At 49.8% G+C, this 17,048-nt stretch overlaps 1 protein-coding gene across 2 annotated transcripts in view; it reads right to left on the bottom strand.

Moving 5' to 3' along the window:
* Positions 1-495: 495 nt before the first annotated feature.
* The window catches only part of LOC134966779 (ATP-dependent RNA helicase DDX25-like), a 106,707-nt gene continuing 90,154 nt past the window's right edge, over positions 496-17,048 (bottom strand). For both annotated transcript variants that reach the window (XM_063943786.1, XM_063943787.1), the window contains exon 11: positions 496-722. In XM_063943786.1, coding sequence (XP_063799856.1) covers positions 661-722 — 62 coding nt within the window. In that variant the 3' untranslated portion in view covers positions 496-660. The remainder of the gene's footprint in view (positions 723-17,048) is intronic.

Here is a 17,048-nt window from a genome sequence, read left to right as displayed (position 1 = left end):
TAATATTACAGTACTAAGGTTTACAGTATAAGCATACCCTTACAGTGTGTTGTTAAACAAGGTTTACAGTGTGTCATTCAGTGAGCGGCAGCGCCGCTCGTGTCTCACTCTCACGGCACAGCGTCCGCTACGCCAACAGCGTAGCAGTACGGTACTCGGGCCGCCTATAGCGCGCTCGATACCAAGCGTAAGCCCGTGAGCGTACGTGCCGCTCGTGCGTCGCGCCCACGGTTTAGCGTCTGCTACGCTAAGTGCGTACCCTTACGGTACTCCGTGCGCGATTGCGTACTAGTCCATAATAAGTATATAGCTTATGTTCAAAGGTAAATAATTGACTTTATCAGTGACTACAGATTACGCACAGAGGACACGTTGGTGGCACCTGGTACCTACAGAATACACACACAGGACACGTTGGTGGTAACTACAGATTACACACACAGGACACGTTGGTGGCACATGGTACCTACAGATTATACACACAGGACACGTTGGTGGCAGCCCACAGTGCTGAAACACTTTTATTTCTAACAGTAACACTAAACATATAACCACAATTTATGAATTACACAGATGCTATGTCGCTCAGTTACATACACTTTCAGCATTAGCATTGAACATATAAAGCAGAGTTCCGGAATCGCGCAGATATCATTTCCCTCAGTGACACAACTTCTCCATCTCGTCCATGTCGCTTGTGTTCAGTTTCTTGATTTTTGTGTCTGAAAAGGAAACAATGATTTTATTTTTCTCCACAGACGTCGTTCTCAGATCTCGCGTCACTAGTTACTGTGATGAAGTATTGGTACATCGGGCTGCGGACAGAAATGGAGGGATCGCAGTAGGTATTGGAGTTAACCGCTGCGATCCCTCCTTTATATATTCCAGGGATACTTAATATTTGCAGCTAACCCCTGAAAACGGGTATTTTCGGGTACATAGCCACAAATATTATTTGATAAATGGGCCCCTGTAGCACTTACCTGGCAATCCTTTTTTTTTTTTGTTTTGTTTTTTAAAACGCTAAGAAATTTTTTTCTATGATGGAATTAGGTCAGGAACATATACTGTATGTAAAACTGCTCCAAAACCATTTTATTAAAAAAGTAAAATATATATTTTTTAAAAATTTTAGAATATTTTTTTTTTTTTTTTTTTAAACACCAGATCATTGCGACCATCACAATCAGACCATCATGACTTTGATTTCCCCAGCGGCTGCTCATCTGGTACACACTGGGGCGCTGAGGAGGGATCATTTACATTTCCCGGGAGGCTGCTCCTCTGTGCAGCCACTGGGTGGGGGGTACGGCTGTGCAGACCGATCAGCAGTGATTGGCAGCACGGCAGACAGTGGGGGGAGGGTGCAGGGAAGCAGAGGGGCTGGCAGATAGACCCGGGTAACGCCATGCTGCACTGCAGGGGGGGCAGAGGTAACATGTGCAAAGAGACCCGAGAACGCCATGCTGCACTGCAGGGGGGGCAGAGGTAACATGTGCAAAGAGACCCGGGTAACGCCATGCTGCACTGCAGGTGGGGGCAGAGGTAACATGTGCAAAGAGACCCGGGTAACGCCATGCTGCACTGCAGGTGGGGGCAGAGGTAACATGGGCAGAGAGACCTGAGTAACATCATGCTGCACTGCAGGTGGGGGCAGAGGTAACATGGGCAGAGAGACCTGAGTAACATCATGCTGCACTGCAGGGGTGGCAGAGGTAACATGTGCAAAGAGACCCGGGTAACGCCATGCTGCACTGCAGGTGGGGGCAAAGGTAACATGGGCAGAGAGACCTGAGTAACACCATGCTGCACTGCAGGTGGGGCAGGTATAACATGGGCAGAGAGACCTGAGTAACACCATGCTGCACTGCGGGTGGGGCAGAGGTAACATGGGCAGAGACACCTGAGTAACATCATGCTGCACAGCAGGTGGTGCAGGTATAACATGGGCAGGGAGACCTGAGTAACACCATGCTGCACTGCAGAGTAGGTGGATGTAACATGTGCAGAGAGACCGGAGTAACACCATGCTGCACAGCAGGTGGGGCAGAGGTAACATGTGCAGAGAGACCTGGGTAACACCATGCTGCGCTGCAGGGTAGATGGATGTAACATGGGCAGAGAGACCTGGGTAACACCATGCTGCACAGCAGGTGGGGCAGAGGTAACATGTGCAGAGAGACCTGGGTAACACCATGCTGCACAGCAGGTGGGTCGCCGCACGTCACTGCGTAGCACTTTGTTGCAGATACAGCCGCAGTCACACACAGAATACAGGCATGACGCATATCATTGTAATCAGCATAAGCTGTGTGTGCGCCCTAGTCACATAATGATGCGAATACGAAGCATTTTTCGGCAAAAAAGACGCCCAGTGATAACGGAGTTGCCCGGGACCTGTCAGCTCTCTCACGCCAGGCATTGCCCTGTACGTGGCGTATTGAGGCGAGATGTATGAGGACACATCTGTAGTTGCTCTTTTGTGCTTTACTCCCACCTCCGAATCAGAGTAACTGCCCCTGGCTTCACCCAGCTGCTCTCCTGCCACCAATGCGCCTTATAATGTACACTGCTTTCTTAGTACATATTATAGCTTGCATTACAATATGCGCTGGATTATGGGGGTCATTCCGAGTTGATCGCTAGCTGCCGTTGTTCGCAGCGCAGCAATCAGGCTAAAAATCGGCATATCTGCGCATGCGTATGCACCGCAATGCGCAGGCGCGTCGTACGGGTACAATGAGCATCGTGGGTTTGCACAGAGTGTAACGAACATTCCTGTCGCACGGCCGAACACAGGAAGATTGACATGAAGTGGGCGTTTCTGGGTGGCAACCGACCGTTTTCAGGGAGTGCTTAGAAAAACGCAGGTGTGGCAGAAAAAAACGCAGGCGTGGCTGGGCGTTCACTGGGCGGGTGTGTGTGGTCAAAAGCCGTCGCTCCGTCGTTAGAATCAACGCACACGAAGAGTAACTACAGGGCTGGTCTTGTTTTGCACAAAATGTGTTTGCAGGCGCTCCGCTGCACAGGCGTTCGCACTTCTGCAAAGCAAAAATACACTCCCCAGTGGGCGGCGACTATGCGTTTGCACGGCTGCTAAAAAACGCTAGCGAGCGATCAACTCGGAATGAGGGCCTATATTGGGTCATAGTAGTATCATCATTTATAGGTGACAGGAGAACCAGAAATCCGTATGTATTGTGCATCCATGACGTGGTGCAGTGTCGGGTATACAGCACTAGGGGGCAGAACAGGAACTTGTACAGAAGGCTACAACAGCCTAGAACATACCAGTTTTCTCTGTGAAACTGTCCTACTCTGGAACTGGCTTAGCTAACAGAATAATGGCAGATACCGTCTATCCTGCGCCTGAGATGAGACGGGACAGAGATCACGTAAGATGCAACAATTAAAGTATCTTGGGTCAATCTGACGGTTATTTCACGTGTACTAGTAACGGCAATAATGTTATAACACCCGTGAGTAAGCAATAAGACATTTATAACCTCTAAAAGAGATCATCACCTACGGTAGCCGCCTTCTCCTTCAAGCTGAACTCAGATGCTCCCAGGACTTAGGTAGTAAAGGTTTATCACTAATTATTATTATGGCGCCACAAGGGTTCTGCAGCGCCTAACAAAGAGGCTGGGAGAGTAAAGGGAGATACGGTCAGAGATGTAGATGGGAGAGGAGTGGGTGAGGGCTTTGTAAGTGAGAAGCTTAAACTGAATTCTGAAGGAGAAGGGGAGACGGTGAAGGACTAGTAAGAATAGGGAGGTGGACATAGTACGTTTTCGTGAAGAAGATGAGCCGGGCTGCAGCATTGAGGATAAATTGGAGTGGAGAGAGGAGTTTGTCAGGGAGGCAAGATAGGAGAATACAGTTGTCCAGTCTGAAGATGACCAGTGAGTGGATGAGGGTCTTAGTAGCATCCTGGGTGAGAAAGGTGTGAGAGGTGCTGAATGTGTGGTTTGAAGGAGAGGGAGGCGTCAAGGATTACTCCAAGACAGCGCACTTGGGGGCTAGAGGAGATAGTAGTGCCATCAATAGATAATGAGATTGTAGGAGGTGAGGTTATGAGGAGGGAGGGAAGATGATCAGCTCAGTCTTAGACATGTTAAGTTTAAGAAAGCTCTGGGACATCCAGGAAGAGGCAGCAGAGAGACAGTTGGAGGTACAAGTGAGGAGAGCAGGGGAGAGGTCAGGGGAGGAAAGGTAGATTTGAGTATCATCAGCATAGAGATGATATTGTAAGTCAAATGAGATAATGCGATCACCTAAAGAGGACGAATAGAGAGAGAAAATAGGATTTTAATACCTACCGGTAAATCCTTTTCTCCTAGTCCGTAGAGGATGCTGGGGACTCCAAAAGGACCATGGGTTATAGACGGATCCGCAGGAGACATGGGCACACTAAAAAGACTTTTACTGGGTGTGAACTGGCTCCTCCCTCTATGCCCCTCCCCCAGACCTCAGTTATAGGAACTGTGCCCAGGAGAGACGGACATTTCGAGGAAAGGATTTTTGTTAACTAAGGGCGAGAAAACTACCAGCCCACACCACAAACATACCGTACAACTGGAACAACAGGAAACCAGATAACAAGCAACAAGCTGAATACACTGATACACAAACCTGGTGTAACCATTGCCAAACGTAACCAGAATCAAAACAACTGCAAGGAACAGTCCGCACTGGGATGGGCGCCCAGCATCCTCTACGGACTAGGAGAAAAGGATTTACCGGTAGGTAATAAAATCCTATTTTCTCATACGTCCTAGAGGATGCTGGGGACTCCAAAAGGACCATGGGGTCTATACCAAAGCTCCAGACCGGGCGGGAGAGTGCGGATGACTCTGCAGCACCGATTGAGCAAACATGAGGTCCTCTTCAGCTAGGGTATCAAACTTGTAGAATCTAGCAAAAGTGTTTGAACCCGACCATGTAGCTGCTCGGCAAAGTTGAAGCGCCGAGACCCCTCGGGCAGCCGCCCAAGATGAGCCCACCTTCCTGGTAGAATGGGCCTTTACTGACTTCGGCAACGGTAGCCCAGCCGAAGAATGAGCCTGCTGAATCGTATTACAATCCAGCGTGCGATAGTCTGCTTAGAAGCAGGATTTCCAATCTTGTTGGCAGCATACAGGACAAACAAAGCCTCTGTTTTCCTGGTAAGAGCCGTTCTGGCGATGTAAATTTTCAAAGCTCTTACAACATCAAGAGACTTTGGAACCGCCACAGCATCCGTAGCCACAGGTACCACAATAGGTTGATTTATGTGAAACGAAGAAACCACCTTCGGCAGAAATTGTTGACGAGTCCGCAATTCCGCTCTATCCACATGAAAAATCAAATATGGGCTCTTGTGAGACAAAGCCGCCAACTCGGACACTGTCTGGCAGACGCCAAAGCCAAAAGCATGACCACTTTCCAAGTGAGAAACTTTAACTCCACCTTACGTAAAGGTTCAAACCAGTGAGACATAAGAAACTGCAACACCACTTCAAGATCCCACGGGGCCACGGGTGGCACAAATGGAGGATGGATATGCAGCACTCCCTTCACGAACGTCTGAACCTCAGGAAGGACGGACAATTCCTTTTGAAAAAAGATATATAAAGCCGAAATCTGCACTTTGATGGAACCCAATTTCAGGCCTGCGTCCACGCCTGCCTGTAAAAAATGGAGGAAACGACCCAAGTGAAACTCCTCCGCAGGAGCTGCTTTGGTCTCACACCACGACACATACCTTCTCCAAATACGGTGATAATGTTTCGCCGTGACCTCCTTTCTAGCCTTAAGGAGAGTGGGGATGACCTCCCCGGGAATACCCTTCCAGGCTAGGATCTGGCGTTCAACTTCCACGCCGTCAAACGCAGCCGCGGTAAGTCCAGGAACGCGCATGGCCCCTGCAGTAACAGGTCCTCTCTTAGAGGAAGCGGCCAGGGATCTTCCACTAGTAATTCCTGAAGATCCGGATACCAGGCCCTCGGAGGCCAATCTGGAGCGACGAGTATTGCCTGAACCCTTGTTCGTCTTATGATCCTCAACACCTTTGGAATGAGAGGAAGCGGAGGGAACACATACACCGACCGAAACACCCACAAAGTTACCCTGGCGTCCACCGCACAGGCTTGGGGATCCCTCGACCTGGAACAATAATTCGGAAGCTTCTTGTTGAGACGAGACGCCATCATGTCTATCAGAGGAATGCCCCAACGCCCTGTCACTTCCGCAACTACCTCTTGATGAAGAGCCCACTCTCCTGGAGATCGTGTCTGCTGAGGAAGTCTGCTTCCCAGTTGTCCACGCCCGGGAGGAAGACTGCTGACAGAGCGCTCACGTGCTGTTCCGCCCAGCGGAGAAATCTTGTGGCTTCCGCCATCGCCGCCCTGCGCCTTGTTCCGCCTTGGTGGTTTACGTACGCCACCGCTGTTATGTTGTCCGACTGGATCAGGACAGGGAGATCCTGAAGAAGGTTCCTCGCTTGCAGGAGGCCGTTGTAAACGGCTCTTAACTCGAGAACATTTATGTGGAGACAAGACTCCTGGCTTGACCATTTTCCCTGGAAACTTCTTCCTTGCGTGACTGCCCCCCAGCCTCGGAGACTTGCATCTGTGGTCAGCAGGACCCAGTCCTGGATTCCGAACCTGCGTCCCTCTAGAAGGTGAGAGCCTTGCAGCCACCACAGGAGAGAGATCCTGCCCCTGGAAGATAGACTTATTTTCCGGTGCATGTGCAGGTGAGACCCGGACCATTTGTTCAGCAAATCCCACTGAAACACCCGAGCATGAAACCTGCCAAACGGAATGGCTTCGAAAGCCGCAACATCTTCCCTAGCAATCGAGTGCATTGATGAATCGACACTCTTGCCGGTCTCAGAAGTTCCTTGACCATGGTCTGGATTTCCAGAGCTTTGTCCTCCGGAAGAAACACTCTCTGAAGCTCCGTGTCTAGGATCATGCCCAGGAAGGGCAGCCGAGTTGTCGGGATCAACTGAGACTTTGGCAAATTTAGAATCCAACCGTGATGTCGCAGAACCGACAGGGAGAGTTCCACATTTCTTAGCAACTTTTCCTTCGATCTCGCCTTTATCAGGAGATCGTCCAAGTACGGGATAATTGTGACCCCTTGCTTGCGAAGGAGTACCATCATTTCCGCCATAACCTTGGTGAAAACCCTCGGGGCCAAACGGCAACGTCTGAAATTGGTAATGACAATCCTGCACCGCAAATCTCAGGAAGGCCTGATGAGGAGGATAGATCGGGACGTGTAAGTAGGCATCCTTTATGTCGACTGATGCCATAAAATCCCCCCCTTCTAAGCTGGAGTTAACAGCTCGAAGAGATTCCATCTTGAACTTGAAAGTTTTCAAGTATGGATTGAGGGATTTTAGGTTCAGAATCGGTCTGACCGAGCCGTCCGGCTTTCGCCCAACAAAGAGGCTTGAATAGAACCCTTCCCCCCGTTGGGGCGGGGGAACCGGCACCACGACCCTCTGTTGATACAGCTTTTGAATCGCAGCATTTACTACTGCTCTTTCTGGAAGAGAAACTGGAAGGGCCGACTTGAAAAAGCGGTGGGGGGGCATCTCCTGAAACTCCAGTTTGTACCCTTGGGACACTACGTCTAAAACCCAAGGATCCAGGTCCAATTGAAACCAGGCCTGAATGAAGACTCGGAGACGGCCCCCCACCGGCACGGACTTCCGCAGGGGAGCCCCAGCGTCATGCGGTGGACTTGGTAGAGGCGGGGGAGGACTTTTGGTCCTGGGCGCCTGACACTGCAGGTGATCTCTTTCCCCTTCCTCTACCCTTTGAAGCGAGGAATTACGAGCCCCTACCGCTTTTGTATTTATTAGGCCGAAAGGACTGCATCTGCTGATGGGGTGCCTTCTTCTGTTGTGTGGGAACATAAGGAAGAAAAGATGACTTACCCGCAGTAGCGGTAGACACCAGGTCAGCAAGGCCGTCACCAAACAAGACACTACCTTTAAAAGGGAGAGCTTCCATATTGTTCTTGGAATCGGCATCAGCATTCCATTGATGAGTCCACAGCGCCCTCCTGGCCGAGACCGCCATGGCATTAGCTCTTGATCCCAAGAGTCCAACATCCCTCGATGCGTCCTTTAGGTAATCTGCAGCGTCCTTGATATAACCAAGAGTCAAAAGAATGTTATCCTTATCAAGGGTATCCATGTCAGAAGCCAAATTATCAGCCCATTTAGCAATAGCACTACTCACCCACACCGACGCCACAGCAGGTCTGAGCAATGCACCAGTATTAATGAAAATGGCCTTCAATGTCGTCTCCAGCTTGCGATCCGCCGGATCCTTGAGAGCAGCCGTGTCAGGAGACGGAAGCGCCACCTTCTTGGACAATCAGGATAGAGCCTTGTCCACATTGGGAGACGACTCCCATTTCTCCCTGTCGTCAGAGGGGAAAGGATACGCCATAAATATTCTCTTGGGAATCTGCCACCTCTTATCCGGCGACTCCCAAGCCTTTTCACAAAGAGCGTTAATTTCATGAGAGGGGGGAAATGTCACCTCAGGTTTTTTCCCTTTAAATAAGCAAACCCTTGTGTCTGGAACAGCAGGTTCCTCAGAGATTTGTAAAGTATCTTTAATAGCCACAATCATGTACTGAATACTCCTAACTACCCTTGGGTGTAAAGTAGCTTCATTGAAATCGACATCGGAATCAAGAGTCCGTGTCGGCATCTGTATCTGCCATCTGGGTAAATAAACGTTTCTGTGACCCCGAGGGGGTCTGTACCTGAGACAAAGCGTCCTCCATGGATTTCCTCCATGTTTGTGTCTGAGAATCAGATTTATCCAGCCTCTTAGACAATAAAGCCACATTTGCATTCAGTGTACTCAGCATATTCACCCAATCAGCAGTCGGCTGTGCCGACAGGGTCATTCCCAAATCCTTTTCTGCGCCCCCAGTAACTTCCTCCGGGGAGGAACACTCAGCCTCAGACATGTCGACACGTAGTACCGACACACCCACACTCTCAAACAAGGGGACAGACCCACAGGGAAGCCTACAGGGAGAAACACAGAGGGAATATGCCAGCTCACACCCCAGCGCCCATATACTACCAGCAATAAATAAGAATTTACTTACCGATAATTCTATTTCTCGGAGTCCGTAGTGGATGCTGGGGTTCCTGAAAGGACCATGGGGAATAGCGGCTCCGCAGGAGACAGGGCACAAAAAGTAAAGCTTTAGGATCAGGTGGTGTGCACTGGCTCCTCCCCCTATGACCCTCCTCCAAGCCAGTTAGGTACTGTGCCCGGACGAGCGTACACAATAAGGGAGGAATTTTGAATCCCGGGTAAGACTCATACCAGCCACACCAATCACACCGTACAACTTGTGATCTAAACCCAGTTAACAGTATGATAACAGCGAAGCCTCTGAAAAGATGGCTCACAACAATAATAACCCGATTTTTGTAACTATGTACAAGTATTGCAGATAATCCGCACTTGGGATGGGCGCCCAGCATCCACTACGGACTCCGAGAAATAGAATTATCGGTAAGTAAATTCTTATTTTCTCTATCGTCCTAGTGGATGCTGGGGTTCCTGAAAGGACCATGGGGATTATACCAAAGCTCCCAAACGGGCGGGAGAGTGCGGATGACTCTGCAGCACCGAATGAGAGAACTCCAGGTCCTCTTTTGCCAGGATATCAAATTTGTAGAATTTTACAAACGTGTTCTCCCCTGACCACGTATCTGCTCGGCAGAGTTGTAATGCCGAGACCTCTCGGGCAGCCGCCCAAGATGAGCCCACCTTCCTTGTGGAATGGGCCTTAACCGATTTAGACTGTGGCAGGCCTGCCTCAGAATGTGCAAGTTGAATTGTGTTACAAAACCAACGAGCAATCGACTGCTTAGAAGCAGGCGCACCCAACTTGTTGGGTGCATACAGTATAAACAGCGAGTCAGATTTTCTGACTCCAGCTGTCCTGGAACATATTTTCAGGGCCCTGACAACTTCTAGCAACTTGGAGTCCTCCAAGTCCCTAGTAGGTGCAAGGCACCACAATAAGCTGGTTCAGGTGAAACACTGACACCACCTTAGGGAGAGAACTGGGGACGAGTCCGCAGCTCTGCCCTGTCCGAATGGACAAACAGATATGGGCTTTTTTGAGAAAAAACCACCAATTTGACACTCGCCTGGTCCAAGCCAGGGCCAAGAGCATGGTCACTTTTTATGTGAGATGCTTCAAATCCACATATTTGACTGGTTTTAAACCAATGTGATTTGAGGAATCCCAGAACAACGTTGAGATCCCACAGTGCCACTGGAGGCACAAAAAAGGGGTTTGTATATGCAATACTCCCTTGACAAACTTCTGGACTTCAGGAACTGAAGCCAATTCTTTCTGGAAGAAAATTTACAGGGCCGAATTTGAACCTTAATGGACCCCAATTTGAGGCCCATAGACACTCCTGTTTGCAGGAAATGCAGGAAACGACCGAGTTGAAATTTCTTTGTGGGGCCTTCCTGGCCTCACACCACGCAACATATTTTCGCCACACGTGGTGATAATGTTGTGCGGTCACCTCCTTTCTGGCTTTGACCAGGGTAGGAATGACCTCTTCCGGAATGCCTTTTTTCCCTTAGGATCCGGCTTTCCATCGCCATGCCGACAAACGCAGCTGCGGTAAGTCTTGGAACAGACATGGTACTTGCTGAAGCAAGTCCCTTCTTAGCGGCAGAGGCCATAAGACCTCTGTAAGCATCTCTTGAAGTTCCGGGTACCAAGTCCTTCTTGGCCAATCCGGAGCCATGAGTATAGTTCTTACTCCTCTACGTCTTATAATTCTCAGCACCTTAGGTATGAGAAGCAGAGGAGGGAACACATACACCGACTGGTACACCCACGGTGTTACCAGAACGTCCACATCTATTGCCTGAGAGTCTCTTGACCTGGCGCAATACCTGTCCCGTTTTTTGTTCAGACGGGACGCCATCATGTCCACCTTTGGTATTTCCCAACGGTTTACAATCATGTGGAAAAAACTTCTCAATGAAGTTTCCACTCTCCCGGGTGGAGGTCGTGCTGAGGAAGTCTGCTTCCCAGTTTCCATTCCCGGGATGAAAAACTGCTGACAGTGTTATCACATGATTTTCCGCCCAGCGAAAAGTCCTTGCAGTTTCTGCCATTGCCCTCCTGCTTCTTGTGTCGCCCTGTCTGTTTACGTGGGCGACTGCCGTGATGTTTTTCCCACTGGATCAATACCGGCTGACCTTGAAGCAGAGGTCTTGCTAAGCTTAGAGCATTATAAATTTACCCTTAGCTCCAGTATATTTATGTGGAGAAAAGTCTCCATACTTGATCACACTCCCTGGAAATTTTTCCCTTGTGTGACTGCTCCCCAGCCTCTCAGGCTGGGCTCCGTGGTTACCAGCATCCAATCCTGAATGCCGAATCTGCGGCCCTCTAGAAGATGAGCACTCTATAACCACCACAGGAGAGACACCCTTGTCCTTGGATATTGGGTTATCCGCTGATGCATCTGAAGATGCGATCCGGACCATTTGTCCAGCAGATCCCACTGAAAAGTTCTTACGTGAAATCTGCCGAATGGAATTGCTTCGTAGGAAGCCACCATTTTTACCAGGACCCTTGTGCAATGATGCACTGTTTTTTTTAGGAGGTTCCTGACTTGCTCGGATAACTCCCTGGCTTTCTCTTCCGGGAGAAACACCTTTTTCTGGACTGTGTCCAGAATCATCCCTAGGCACAGCAGACGTGTCGTCGGGATCAGCTGCGATTTTGGAATATTTAGAATCCACCCGTGCTGATTGTAGCAGTATCCGAGATAGTGCTACTCCGACCTCCAACTGTTCCCTGGACTATGCCCCTATCAGGAGATCGTCCAAGTAAGGGATAATTAAGACGCCTTTTCTTCGAAGAAGAATCATCATTTCGGCCATTACCTTGGTAAAGACCCCGGGGTGCCGTGGACAATCCAAACGGCAGCGTCTGAAACTGATAGTGATAGTTCTGCACCACGAACCTGAGGTACCCTTAGTGAGAAGGGCAAATTTGGGACATAGAGGTAAGCATCCCTGATGTCCCGGGACACTATATAGTCCCCTTCTTCCTGGTTCGTTATCACTGCTCTGAGTGACTTCATCTTAATTTGAACCTTTGTAAGTGTTCAAAAAAAAATTTTTAGAATAAGTCTCACCTAGCCTTCTGGCTTCAGTACCACAATATAGTGTGGAATAATACCCCTTTTCTGTAGTAGGAGGGGTAATTTAATTATCACCTGCTGGGAATACAGCTTGTGAATTTTTTCCCATACTACCTCCTTGTCGGAGGGAGACTTGGTAAAGCAGACTTCAGGAGCCTGCGAAGGGGAAACGTCTCGACATTCCCATCTGTACCCCCGGGATACTACTTGTAGGATCCAGGGGTCCTGTACGGTCTCAGCGCCATGCTGAGAACTTGTCAGACGCGGTGGAACGCTTCTGTTCCTGGGAATGGGCTGCCTGCTGCAGTCTTCTTCCCTTTCCTCTATCCCTGGGCAGATATGATCTTATAGGGACGAGAGGACTGAGGCTGAAAAGACGGTGTCTTTTTCTGCAGAGATGTGACTTAGGGTAAAAAACGGTGGATTTTCCAGCAGTTGCCGTGACCACCAGGTCCGATGGACCGACCCCAAACAAGTCCTCTTCCTTTATACGGCCATACTGTGCCGTTTGGAATCTGCATCACCTGACCACTGTCGTGTCCATAACATCTTCTGGCAGTTATGGACATCGCGTTTATTCATGATGCCAGAGTGCAAATATCCCTCTGTGCATCTCGCATATATAGAAATGCTCTATAGTCAATAAAATACTGTCCCTGTCAAGGGTATCAATATTTTTAGTCAGGGAATCCGACCAAGCCACCCTAGCTCTGCACATCCAGGCTGAGGCGATCGCTGGCCGCAGTATAACACCAGTATGTGTGTATATACTTTTTATTATATTTTCCAGCCTTGTCAGCTGGTCCTTGAGGACGGCCCTATCTATAGACGGTACCGCCACTTGTTTTGATAAGCGTGTGAGCGCCTTATCCACCTTAAGGGGTGTTTCCCAACGCGCCCTAACTTCTGGCGGGAAAGGGTATACCGCCCATAATTTTCTATCGGGGGGAACCCACGCATCATCACACACTTTATTTAATTTATCTGATTCAGGAAAAACTATGGTAGTTTTTTCACATCCCACATAATACCCTCTTTTGTGGTACTTGTAGTATCAGAAATACGTAACACCTCCTTCATTGCCTTTAACGTGTGGCCCTAATAAGGAATACGTTTGTTTATTCACCGTCGACACTGGATTCAGTGTCCCTGTCTGTGTCTGTGTCGACCGACTAAAGTAAACGGGCGTTTTAAAAAAAAAACCCTTGACGGTGTTTTTGAGACGTCTGGACCGTACTAATTGTTTGTCGGCCGTCTCATGTCGTCAACCGACTTTGCAGCGTGTTGACATTATCACGTAATTTCCTAAATAAGCCATCCATTCCGGTGTCGACTCCCTAGAGAGTGACATCACCATTACAGGCAATTGCTCCGCCTCCACGCCAATATCGTCCTCATACATGTCGACACACACGTACCGACACACAGCAGACACACAGGGAATGCTCTATACGAAGACAGGACCCACTAGCCCTTTGGGGAGACAGAGGGAGAGTCTGCCAGCACACACCAAAAAGCGCTATATATGACAGGGATAGCCTTATGATTAAGTGCTCCCTTATAGCTGCTTTTATATTAATATATATATAGCCATTTATTTTGCCCCCCCTCTCTGTTATACCCTGTTTCTGTAGTGCAGTGCAGGGGAGAGACCTGGGAGCCTTCCTGACCAGCGGAGCTGTGACAGAAAATGGCGCCGTGTGCTGAGGAGATAGGCCCCGCCCCTTTTCCGGCGGGCTCGTCTCCCGCTATTTAGTACATTTAGGCAGGGGTAAATATCTCCATATAGCCTCTGGGGCTATATGTGAGGTATTTTTAGCCTTTTTAAAGGTTTTCATTTGCCTCCCAGGGCGCCCCCCCCCAGCGCCCTGCACCCTCAGTGACTGCCGTGTGAAGTGTGCTGAGAGGAAAATGGCGCACAGCTGCAGTGCTGTGCGCTACCTTAAGAAGACTGCAGGAGTCTTCAGCCGCCGATTCTGGACCTCTTCTTGCTTCAGCATCTGTGAGGGGGCCGGCGGCGTGGCTCCGGTGACCATCCAGGCTGTACCTGTGATCGTCCCTCTGGAGCTTCATGTCCAGTAGCCAAGAAGCCAATCCATCCTGCACGCAGGTGAGTTCACTTCTTCTCCCCTCTGTCCCTCGTTGCAGTGATCCTGTTGCCAGCAGGAATCACTGTAAAATAAAAAACCTAAGCTAAACTCTCTAAGCAGCTCTTTATGAGAGCCACCTAGAATTGCACCCTTCTCGGCCGGGCACAAAATCTAACTGGCTTGGAGGAGGGTCATAGGGGGAGGAGCCAGTGCACACCACCTGATCCTAAAGCTTTACTTTTTGTGCCCTGTCTCCTGCGGAGCCGCTATTCCCCATGGTCCTTTCAGGAACCCCAGCATCCACTAGGACGATAGAGAAATATATGTGGATAGCGCTGTATTTAACAACAAAAAAGCACCAAATTGTATGTGCCCCCCCCCCACCCCCATTTTGCTCCCTTGTTACTTGAAGGAGCTTGGAGGACCGGGCCAGCGTCTCTGCAGCGGCTGTGAAGAGAGAGAAAATGGCGCTGGCGAGCTGTGCGGCTAAGCCCCGCCCCTTCCCGGGGCGCTGTAGTCCCGCTAAAATGTAAAATATTTATACTGGCGGGGGTACGGTATTCGGTGCCCGGCACCGATTATACTCTTTGCCAGTCAGAACTGACCCCAGTAACTGCTGCCCAGTGCGCTCCCCCCCTGCGCCCTGCACCCTGCAAGTGCCGTTGGTGATGTTTGTGTGGGAGCATGGAGCGCAGCGCGACCGCTGCGCTGTACCTCCGTTACTGAAGTCTTCTGCCGTCTGATGCCTTCTGATCTTCTCATACTCACCCGACTCCTTTCTTCTGGCTTCTGTGAGGGGGTGACGGTGCGGCTCCGGGAACAAACAGCTAGGCGAACCAAGTGATCGAACCCTCTGGAGCTAATGGTGTCCAGTAGCCTAAGAAGCAGAGCCCTTGAACTAAGAATAAATAGGTCTGACTTCTCTCCCCTCAGTCCCACGATGCAGGGAGTCTGTAGCCAGCAGGTCTCCCTGAAAATAAAAAAGCCTAACATAAGTCCTTTCCAGAGAAACTCAGTAGAGCTTCCCTAGTGTGTGTCCAGTCACTCCTGGGTACAAAGTCTAACTGAGGTCTGGAGGAGGGGCATAGAGGGAGGAGCCAGTTCACACCCAGTAAAAGTCTTTTTAGTGTGCCCATGCCTCCTGCGGATCCGTCTATACCCCATGCTCCTTTTGGAGTCCCCAGCATCCTCTAGGACGTAAGAGAAAAGGAGAGGACCAAGAACAGAACCTTGGAGGACACCTACTGGTAGAGGAAGTGGGGGGGAGGTGGAGTCATGAGAGGAGACAGAGAAGGAACGATCAGAGAGGTAGGAGGACAGCCAGGAGAGGTCAGTATCACTCAGACCAAGGGAGTGAATGATTTGCAGAAGGAGAGGGCGGTCTACAGTGTCAAATGCAGCAGAGAGGTCAAGAAGAATAAGCAGAGAGTAGTGACCCTTGGATTTAGCAGATAGGAGGTCATTGCAGACTTTTGTGAGGGCAGTTTCAGTGGAGTGGTGAGGATGGAAACCAGACTGGAATGGGTCAAGCAGTGAGTGGGAGGAAAGAAAGACAGTACGCTCAAGGAGTTTGGAGGCAAAAGGAAGGAGAGAGATGGGTCGATAGTTGGAGAGGGTATTTGGATCAAGGGTAGGTTTACACGACTGGGTGAAACAAGGGCAGGCATGAAGGAAGAGGGGACAGTGCCTGATGAGAGGGACAGTGAGCAGGTGAGCAAGATGGGAATAGGCAGAAAGAGAGAGGTATCTGAGGAGGTGGTAGGGAATAGGGTTAAGCGGGGAGGTGGTGGTGGGGGGGACACCAGATGAGGGCTATGACTTTGTCTCCAGATACAGTGGGAAAGAAGTCAGAGTTGGTGAGATGGATGGGGTGGGGTGGTCTGGGAAAGGAGTGGTACTGTGGGTCTGGTGGGATATGATGTCATGACGCATGGAGGCCCTTTTTTTATGTGAAGCAGGTGGCAAAGTCAACGGCAGAGACTGAGGAAGGGAGTTGAGGCAGGGGTGGGCAAAGGAAGGAGTTGACAGTAGAGAAGGGACGGTGGGGGTTTGAGGCTGGTGGAGATGAGGTTTTTGAAATACGACTATTCAAAGAGGGAAAAGGCATAAGTTTCGCTCGGCACTTTTACAGGTATCTGCTACATCTGGAATGCCAGTGTTGAGGTGTTGATCTGCAAAGATGAATAGTGGTTGGTGGAGCGACAGGGTCAAGAGCAGAAGTAAGGGAAGCATTGTATGGGGAAGTGGCTTGTTCAGGGCAGGACAGAGAGAGAGAGAGAATAGGAGGGAGAAGTGAGTCGGTCAGGGAGGATAGGTAAACGGTGTCGCTAGCCTCAATGTTACACTTAGTGATGGAAGCCTTAGGAGGTAGAGGTGGAGAAAGAGAGAGGGATCTGTTAATAGAGAGCAGGTGATGGTCAAAGAGGAGGAGTTCATTAAAATAAGAATTTACTTACCGATAATTCTATTTCTCGTAGTCCGTAGTGGATGCTGGGACTCCGTCAGGACCATGGGGATTAGCGGCTCCGCAGGAGACAGGGCACAAAAGTAAAAGCTTTAGGATCAGGTGGTGTGCACTGGCTCCTCCCCCTATGACCCTCCTCCAAGCCTCAGTTAGGATACTGTGCCCGGACGAGCGTACACAATAAGGAAGGATTTTGAATCCCGGGTAAGACTCATACCAGCCACACCAATCACACTGTACAACCTGTGATCTGAACCCAGTTAACAGTATGATA

Source organism: Pseudophryne corroboree, chromosome 10 (assembly GCF_028390025.1).
Source record: "Pseudophryne corroboree isolate aPseCor3 chromosome 10, aPseCor3.hap2, whole genome shotgun sequence".
NCBI classification, from domain to species: domain Eukaryota; kingdom Metazoa; phylum Chordata; class Amphibia; order Anura; family Myobatrachidae; genus Pseudophryne; species Pseudophryne corroboree.
Note: the sequence above shows the minus strand (reverse complement) of the source record. Positions and strands in the feature narration are given on the sequence as shown.